Source organism: Mus caroli, chromosome 6 (genome assembly GCF_900094665.2).
Source record: "Mus caroli chromosome 6, CAROLI_EIJ_v1.1, whole genome shotgun sequence".
NCBI classification, from domain to species: domain Eukaryota; kingdom Metazoa; phylum Chordata; class Mammalia; order Rodentia; family Muridae; genus Mus; species Mus caroli.
Genome location: NC_034575.1, coordinates 83,573,431 through 83,583,254, shown reverse-complemented (window position 1 = coordinate 83,583,254; position 9,824 = coordinate 83,573,431). Strand labels below are relative to the sequence as shown.

Below are 9,824 nucleotides of genomic sequence, written 5' to 3'. Positions count from 1 at the left end.
GTGTGTGTGTGTGTGTGTTCACATGTGTTGAGTGCATGAACATGGGAGCCAGAGATTAGGTGTCATTCCTTTGGAGCTATCCACCTGATGTTTTGAGGTGTGATTTCCCACACATCTGGAACTCAAGCAGCTTAGGCTGGTTGCCCAGTGAGCCCCGGGACCTGACAGTCTTCACCTCGATGGGACTAAGACTGATGATCAAGNTCTGGTACCTGCTTAGCAAATGCCACACACACTGACCTATCTCCCCAGCTTTAGTTTCTTAAAAAAAAAAAAAAGACTGTGGCCTGATGCCCCACTGATCTTTAATAAAAACAGATTAAAGTGCTGCATAGAGGACCCAGGGATGGGGGTGGGGGTGGGGGTGGGGTATGTAGTTTCAGGCAAACTCTAAACCCAAGTTCAGCTTCTCAGTTTCCAGTTTCAGATGAGTTCAATTAAATCATTCAACTGTCACACTCAATAATAGCTACACCCAAAGCCAGTGAGGCCTCATGAACTGATAAACAGTTAGAGTTGGCATTTGTCAACTCACTGAAATATGGTCTTAGAAAAACTCCTAACCCAGGCCTGGCTTTGTCTGTCTGTTTGTTTTGTTTTGTTTTGTTTTGTTTTGTTTTGTTTTGTTTGAGACAGGGTTTCTCTGTGAGACCCTGACTGTCCTGTACCTTGCTCTGTAGACCAGGCTGGCCTCAAACGCAGAGATCTGTTTGCCTCTACCTCCCACATACTAGGATTAAAGGTGTGTGCCACCACCACCCAGCTGGAATGTGATATTCTTACTTGCANGTTTTAAATTGTTAAGTTAAAAAAATAAGCCAGTCAATTGCTGTGAAGTTTATATTGCATTTAGCAATCATAAAATTTATACCCCATATGATGATTGTAATTAATAGGTTGAATTTTGTTATTGTTGAGACAGAAGCATTTCTGCTAATTGGTTTAGAGTGATAATGAGCCCCTGTGAGTGAATTGATTAGATATCAATTCATTGCTGCCAAGAGCAGAATTATGGAGCCCAGATGCCCTGAAGGGGTGGGCATAACCCAACAGGCCAGGGTTTTGTCTTTGAGCAACGCCTGCCCCACTGTCTTCTTCCTTCACTGGCCTCTGGCTTTTGGCCTTTGGGCTGCCTCTGTTTCCCCATATTCAGGCTTTCCACTGTATACCTGGAAGCAAAGGTAAAGACAAGGAACCAGGGAATGAGACCCATACAGTCGGTGCAGTTCAGTGGGTGCTGGGGGGCAGGTATCAGGCTCCAGGGGCCGCATTGGATGCCACTCTCCTATGTGGTCTACAGTGAGAAAAGACACAACCTGACCAGTACAAGCATAGGGTGCTCTGTTTCACTGAAGAAGGGGCACAGTGGCCCTCGAGAGTGAGGGTGCATGATGGCTCTCCCTAGAGGGACTGGCTGTAGCTGAGTTCTAAGCTACAGATATGAAGTTTGGAGACTTCATTCTGTGAATGGATTTCATGGCGTGAGTTTCTAAGGCATGGAGTGAAGACAGGGAAGAGAGTGCCTGGAAGAAGCTAATGAATGAAGGTCAGGGAGAGAAGAAGCATTGGAGGAGGGTGAGAGCAGATAACGGTATGAATGAGGAACCAGAGAGGGTAGTTCCAGGAACCNCGAGAAAGCANTTCAAGAAGGGAGTATGTGACCTCCTATGCCCCAAGCTGCTGATTGAGCAGCCAAGAGGAGCTCTAGAAACTTAATTCCTCTGTTTAAAAAATGTAAAGGCCATTGGTCTCCTTGACATGCAGGGGCTTGGAGAAATGCTGACCAGAGGGGTAGTGTGGAGAGTGGGAAGCATGGGAGACAGCAGGTGGAATGTTCCCGNGGACTACGGCCGCCTCTGTGCCAGGAGATAAAAATAGAAGGTGAACCAGACGGGCTGTCTGTCTCTGAGGCGCTCACAGCCCGGTGGAAGAGTGCTGTTTAAATAAATCATCGCGAAACTACATAGGAGGTGATAAAAGAGGGGCTTTCGTGGAGGTCGGTGGATTCAGAGAAGGCTGCATCTCTTCTCTAAAGACATCCAAACGTGGGCGGACTGGGTGTACAGCAGAGTACAGGGCAGGGCATTAGCTCAAGAGTTTCTAAGCACAAGGGTACTTTTTACTCTAATAAATGATTTTGTGAATTCAGCAGAAGAAATTTGCAAGAAACCCAGATGTCCCTCCCTCCAGATTGTAATAATACAGACAGTGGCCGTGAGGATAGAGTGGATTAAAGTGTTTCAGGGTGGGGTGGTCTATTTGGAGGGAGAGCGTGTTTAGGGATAACTCCAATGAGACACTCTCAGTCTTGCGAATTGGTCCAGTTGGGTTGGGTACCTGATGTCAGAGGCTTCGTGGTCTCATGACACTTGGTTCTTCGTTGACTGTCTAAATGCTGAGGGTTGTAAGGAATGCTATGGGGGGGAGGGGTGGCAGGGACTAAAGAGAAAACAGGAGGGGACAGGGATGGAAGAATCACTAGTCTACACATGGGCTTAGGGGAAGAGAGGAGGGAGGGAGAGCAAGACCAGTTGTAGTGGTTACTAGTTTTTAAGTAGTACCNGAATGTGTGGAGACAGGAAAAGGAGGTGCAGGGGAGCCATCAGGATGAGAATGAGAATTTTGTAGGCACACGAAGGGGTATTAAAAAACAGGCAACACTATCAGTGTGTGGAGAAGACCGGCAGGCGTGGGATCACCCAAGGCAGGATTTTGTCACTGGGAGGGCGTCATAAATCACTGAGAAGTTTTGAGGCAAAGAGTGGAGCTGTGGAAACTAAACCTGAAGGGTTGGGAGGCTGCCACCTGAGTAAACTCTGTGGCCTGAGGGGGAGGGAACGCCTTCCAGAGGGAGAGGGTTATTTTGTGAGTACAGCAGTGAATGAAAAAAGAGGCAGGGATGGCTGGCTTGTGGGACTAAGGTAAAGGGTTATTCTTTATAAATTGGCAGTGAGGTGGATGCTCTTGACTCTTCTTCACACAAAAAGTAAGTCTTGGAAAAGGTGGAAAGGATGGAGCTGACGGGGTTGGAAAGCAGCAAGTAGAGGCAGAACACAGAGGAGCCGTCCTGTAGAGAAGGAAGGCGGAGAGGAAGGGCCTGGNCAACAGGAGGGGTTATTTCTTCCCTCCTGAAGGAGTCACTTGACTTACCGTCTTAGGGTTTTACAGCTGGGAACAGACACCATGACCAAGGCAACTCAAATAAAGACAACATTTATTTGGGATTGGCTTACCTGTTCAGAGGTTCAGTCCATTATCATCAAGGTGGGAGCATGGCAGCATCCAGGCAGACCTGGGGCTAGAGGAACTGAGAGTTCGATACCTTGTCCTGAAGGCAAACAGGAGAAGACTGACTTTCGACAGCTAGGATGAGGGTCTCAACACCCACACCCACAGTGACACACTTCCTCCAACAAGGCCAGGCCTACTCCTAATCAGGCCCTTCCATGGACCAAGCACATTCAAACCACCACACTTGCCAAGGCAGGGAGGAGGGGCAGGAAAGTGAGCACAAAGGGGGTGGAGCTTAGGAATAACAGAGTTTCAGAGCCAAGGTCTCATGAAGACTGGGTATGGTACAATTCTAGGATATGGCACTGTCTCTGTATGGTGTGACACCCTCATAATTCTCAGTAGCCTGACAAAATCAGACATTTGGGTTGTGGGAGCTGACAGGGTAGGGATGTTAGAAGAAAAAGTAATACTGAGAAATGAATATCCTGGTAAGAGCAACGTGAGCGTGGCCTAGAGTGCTGAGGGGACACAGACTGGGGGAGGCCTGTGGACACACAGGAAGAGAGTGGAGGGAAGGCTTGGTGGATGCACAGGAAGAGAGTTGTGGGAAGGTCCGATCGACACACAGGAAGTGAGTGGTGAGAAGGCCTGGTGGACTCAGANGAAGAGAGTGGAGGGAAAGCTGATGGATGCTCTTGCTGTTTATCGTGTGGTCCTTTCTTTTTCATAATGGGAAGTTGTCTAACTGGAGGCAATGACAAGGTCTTGGTGCTCCTTGTCATTCCACATGTCTGCTGTCAACCCTTTCAGGACACTTGATGACTGTTAGGGAGGGAAACTGGATTACTTTCCATNAGAGAGATGACTGCTAGTGTTTCAACCAAAGAAATGCTGAAATAACCATGAGCTATTGGAAAACACTTGGTTATAGATATTAACCTACCAAGCAATCCAGCAAAGCCTGTTGGCCATCCTCCTGTCCCCGGCCTGCTGGGGGAAAGAAGAGACTCTCTCCATGTGTTCCAGCCACAAGAACTTATGGTCACATGCCCAGACANAGACAGGCACAGACAGCACAATATGAGTCTGGCAGAATGGGCAGAGAGGAAGAAGGGCACATGGAATGGGAATGTGGTCTCTCTACTTGAGAGCAAGAAGACCTGGCAGAGATGATGATATTGGAAAAAGCCCAGGAAAGACGAATAGAATCCCAGAGGCAGAGAAGGGGGGCAGACATGGGAGGGAGANGAGTTTTTGAGGACGTAGGAACTGGAGAACACCAAGTTTTAGAACCATCAGGGTGAGGTGCTTTTGAATACACTTTAGTGGGTCATACAAAATGGCAGGTTGATGTCAGGCTAGCACTGAGATGCACTAAAGCCAAACAGGCAACATTGGGGCAGATTTGGGACTAGAGATGATACTGCCAACTCCCAGAACCAGATACCACAAGGGAGGAGCCATCAGGCACGGGGGCCAATAGAAGAACACTGCTGTAGCAACTGGAGAAGAGGTGTAAGTCCTCAAAGTCAGGGTTCTGGTATTCAGACAGACCAGTGGGCTGGAAAGGTAAGCAGCAGAGGGTTTTGAAAATGCCAGCTACTGGAGCAGAGGCCAGAACACCAGGAATCAGGAATCAATACAGTTCTTTATAGATGGAATCTATATTAACTAGTGTGTGGATATAGGACAGCCAGAGTCAGGCAGAGAACCAAGAGACTTCACAAAGAACCAGCCTCTAGGACAAAGGTTTGGCAAAGCTAAAGCCATTGCCCTCTGAACCTGAAGGGTACAGAGGAGCCNNNGAGCCTGAAGGAAATACACGTGGGCAGTGGCTGCCTTCATTCAGATCTAATCTTGTCAGGCAGAGGGGTGGGGAAATTACAGAGCCCAGTGCTGACAGGGCTAGGGTGGAGCTTGCCTACTCTTGCTTCGCTGGAGGCTGTGTAATTTGGAAAAATATTTTTGCAAAGCAATTTGCATACGGTTGGGTCAAACCACTTGACCCCCAAGTTTAACATGCAGAAAATTGCCCTAAGAAAATAGTTTGACAGCATGAAATATCTTCACTCATCTATCCAAACACTAATTGATTAATTCAACAATAGTCAGATATCATGCCTGTGGGTGTAGACATTCCAGGGAGTATGTTTGTTGTAGCTGTGCTTTTGATAGTAGAGCAAACAATCTAGTTCTAAGAGGTGCCATAAAGGTGTAAGTCTGTAGTATGGGATAATCTAGCAACGGGCTCTTGTCCTTTGATGTTCCATGAGGCCAGCAGAATTCAGTTCTTGCTGTTGTTGTTTTTCCTGTGCCCCCTTTAAAGAGTTTAGAGCAATGGCATTAAGAAAGATTACTTGTGCTTCCTGATCTCTGTCTCTTGGGCTGTTTTCTGCGCCAGTCTCCATTTTTGACCCACGTTTTCACACATCTGAGATACCACCCAGCCTCAACTGAGCACTGTGTGCCAGAAAACTTGTCAGTACCCTGCTTTTCCTTTGCACATTCATTTCATCTTGACAGCTACCCTGAGGTGACAACACTGTCACAATCACTTCACTGTCAACCACCCTGAGCCTCCCAGGCACTGGTAAACTTGCCAGACTAGTAGCTGAGGCAGGGCCTGTTTAGAAGCCACTCCCAGGCAGCCAGCCCCCAGGATGCAGTGGCCTGTCTGTCGTAGCATAATGGAAATAATATGCTTGCTCAGTGAGAAATCAATCGACACTCCCAGAGATGCCAGAGAGCTCTTTAATAATGTGTNGCTGACTGGAGCTAGTGGCCAACTCAGAGTCGACCCCCAACAGAAGATTTTACTAGCTTACATGCTTCTTAGGCTTATGCGTTTTGCACTTGCTGCCATCCTTAAATCTCTTTCAGGTCCCAACCCCAGGTTACACTTCAAATAATTCAAACAGAGACAGGAGACTGCAAGTCTGGCTGCTTGGCAGATAGGAGATTTACACAGCAAAGATATTACCTATTGCCAGAATTATTTTAAGCACACCACTGTTGTTCTTTCTCAAACAGTTGTTACCCAGGGTCATCTTGCTCACCTGGCAGAGTGAGCCAGGATTTAGTAACGCGTACACCCTGCACTGCCCACCTTGAGCATCCCCTTACAGGTACATCCTAGTCACTGATCTATTGCTGTGAAGAGACCACATGCCCACTGCAACTCTTATCAAAGAAAGCATTTAACTGAGGCTGCTTACAGCTTCATAAATTTAGTCCATTGTCATCAAGGTGTGGGGAGCACGGTAGTGTGCAGGCAGACATGGTGCCTGAGGAGTATCTGAGAGGTCCACACTGGGATCAGTAGGCATCAGGAAGAGCAAGCCACTGGGCCTGACTTGGGCTTTTGAAACCTCAAAGCCCACCCTGAGTGACACAATTCCAACAAGACCACACCCCTAATCCTTTCAAATCGTGCCACTCCCTGCTAACAAGGCATTCAAATCTACAAACATATGAGGGGCATTTTCTCTCAAACCACCAAAGAGCCTAATGGCTGTCAGTCCTGGTGAATAAATATTTATATCCTAGCACTCTAAATGTCACTCATCTCTAACAGGCCTGGTTAGCATACTAGTTTTTTTGAGGGGTGTTTTGGAAGCAGTGCTCCTATATCTAAATTGTACTTGTGTGACTGGATGCCTCCTAAGCAAGCCTATTACCTTGAGTTTCTTCTCCATCAATGATGCTCCCTCCAAGAGCCACAGACTCTCTAATAAAATCCCCAGTGCCAGGCATAGAAACCTCCCTTTGAGCTATTGGTCAGGACAGGGGAAAAGACTCCCCTAATATAGGTTACTGCGCTGTTCTTGGTTTCCTCCCAGGAGTTGACTCCCTACTGCTGCAGACACCACACACACAGATATAAGACAGAAGAGTTGAGCTGCAGACACCACACACACAGATATAAGACAGAAGAGTTGAGCTGCAGACACCACACACACAGATATAAGACAGAAGAGTTGAGCTGGAACTGGCTTGGAAGCTCTTCCCTGTGGACTGGCTTTCTTAGTACCAAAAGGTGTTGTGCAACTTGCCAAAGGAGGGAAGTAATCGATAGGTCTGCCCAACTGTGAAGCCACAGCAGTGAGCAGGAGCAAAGACATCCCCAAGGGTGCAATAATGGCCCTTATATTCTGGGGGCAGCCAACAGCTGTCTACTTGGATGGAAGACCTACTCAATAGGAAGAAATTCATACCTGATACTATAAAGCTAGCCAACACTGATGGCCAATGACGTATTAGACCCTAGAGGGAAGCCTACAATAACCAGTTTCCTAAACCGATACGATTTCTAACTGCATCCTAACTACTTACCTTTCCACTCACAGATGAGTGCAGCTCTCACCCCTTGCCACAGAGGCTTCTTTGTAGCAGCAGGTGGAGATCATCACAGAAGTCCACTTCTGCTCCAAAATCCAGAGAACATCCGACTATGTGTTGCTCAACCCCAACTAATCCATCTAAAACACAACTCTGAAGCGCTGGCGATGTCATGAAAGAGGGGCCAGAAGATTGTAAGGGCCAGAGGACCAGGAGCTCTGCCGTGAGAGAGTGTCTGCTGTATATAACAGGGACTGTGTACCCATGAAATCTCAAAAAATATGGTCAAGTAAACATGACCAGAAAGATGACAACACCAGCTGACATCCCAGTGTTGATGGAGGAGCTGTCACAAGAATCTGCCCCTAGATGAAGAGCTACTGGCAATCAGTCAACGGCCAATGAGAAAGAGGGAGAATCAGTGTTCCCAGGAACAAGCCCCCTAATAGGTTCTGCAATCCCAAATGATCAGCCCTAAACACATACACAGAGCAGCACGAATGGATTTAGTTGGATGTGTTTGTGTGTGCGCGCATGCGCAGGCATGTGCACGTGTGCGTCTGAAACAATAATTAAAGAGGAAATGGCCATGGATCTGAGGTGCGGGGGTGGGGGTGGGGAGGGGGGCCACAAGGCACATGGAGAGAGTTGGAGGTGGAGGAATGGGTGTGGAAAAATGATGTAAATACAGTATTAATGCATGAAATTCTCAAAAGTTAAATGAAAAAAAAAATAAATAATATTTTCAAAGAGAAAAGAGTCTGAAGAAATGTCTTAGTGGTTAAGAATACTGAATACTCTCCCAGAGGAACTCTTGGATTTGATTCCCAGCACCCACAAGGCAGTTCACAACTACCTGTAACTCGGGTCCCATCTGGCCTCAAAGGACATTCATACATGTGATACCCAGACATACATGCAGAAAAACACCCATGCATNTAAAATAATAATAGTGATGATGATGATGATAATAATGATGATGATGATTTTTTAAAACACAGAACAAATGTGCAAAATCCTAGACTACCCACTGATTCAATGAAGGTCAGAATAACTCAGGGATTCCATATTTCTTCTTCTCAGCGGTGTTTGGCCAGCGTTTGGATGAGACTGTGGCCTATGAGCAGAAGTTTGGCCCTCACCTGGTGCCCATCTTGGTGGAGAAGTGCGCTGAGTTCATCCTGGAACATGGTGTGAGTGAAGAGGGCATCTTCCGCCTGCCGGGGCAGGACAACCTTGTGAAGCAGCTGAGAGATGCTTTCGATGCGGGGGAGCGGCCCTCCTTTGACAGGTATGCTGTCCTTACAGGCCTTGTCTGCCTCTGCCCAGCGGACTGGAAAGACAGGGTCTAGTGGAGCTGGAGAACCNTCACAGGGGAGTCAGGAGAACAAGGAGTCTGTTCTGCTGGATACTCTGGGTTTGGGGGCCTGAGCACAGTTAGGAGAGTGTACAGATGGTTTATGTGAGGGAATGTTCTGGGCAGAGTCAAGTGATGCTTAGGATGTGAGGGAAGGGGCAGGCAGGGAGCATGAGGGAGAGCTGAGGCTTCACCTAAGGTCGTCCTTGTCATGCAGACCAAAATCATGAAGAGCAGCGCTAGGTACATAAAGGGAGGATCAGCACATCTGTGTCTTCTCCAGCATTCCAGAGGTGGCTGAACTAGTAATTCTCACATGTGATTCTGAACTCAGCTCTGAGCCTTCTGACTGCAGTACACACATCCAGCATTCCAGAGGTGGCTGAACTAGTAATTCTCACATGTGATTCTGAACTCAGCTCTGAGCCTTCTGACTGCAGTACACACACACACACACACACACACACACACACCCCTGTGGCAGCCTGGCATTTGCCCTTACCCTCATCAAAGGTGTCCAGCCCTATATGGAGCATAGCTGGTGTGGTGACATTTCTCACAGTTCATCTCATTCTCCAGGCTCCCAGCAAAGATGTCCTCTGCCACGCTTAGCTGTACAGCCCCACCACACACTGCATGCTCTGTTGACTGTGCACTACCTAATTCCCTGAACACACTTGTACTGCCCGCTTAAGACCAACCACTCTTTCCAAATNAGCATCTCACCAAACAAGATTTGGTACAATGGGCCTGAATGCCAACTGGTTTACACATGTTGAAATCCCCTAGAGTTATTGAGTACAAAGGGGAAAGTTATGGAGGTTGAGTCATTCTTGTGCCGGAGTCTCACGCTCTTCCCTTTCAGCCTCACTCTGTTCACCAACGCAGCCCAGCT

The 9,824-nt window shown here is 47.6% G+C and overlaps 1 protein-coding gene across 1 annotated transcript in view; it reads left to right on the top strand.

Moving 5' to 3' along the window:
* Window positions 1-9,824, top strand: part of Arhgap25 (Rho GTPase activating protein 25) — a 74,885-nt gene that overhangs the window by 49,097 nt on the left and 15,964 nt on the right. The window contains exon 6 of the mRNA XM_029478223.1: window positions 8,656-8,863. Within this exon, the coding sequence (XP_029334083.1) occupies window positions 8,656-8,863 (208 nt within the window). The remainder of the gene's footprint in view (window positions 1-8,655; window positions 8,864-9,824) is intronic.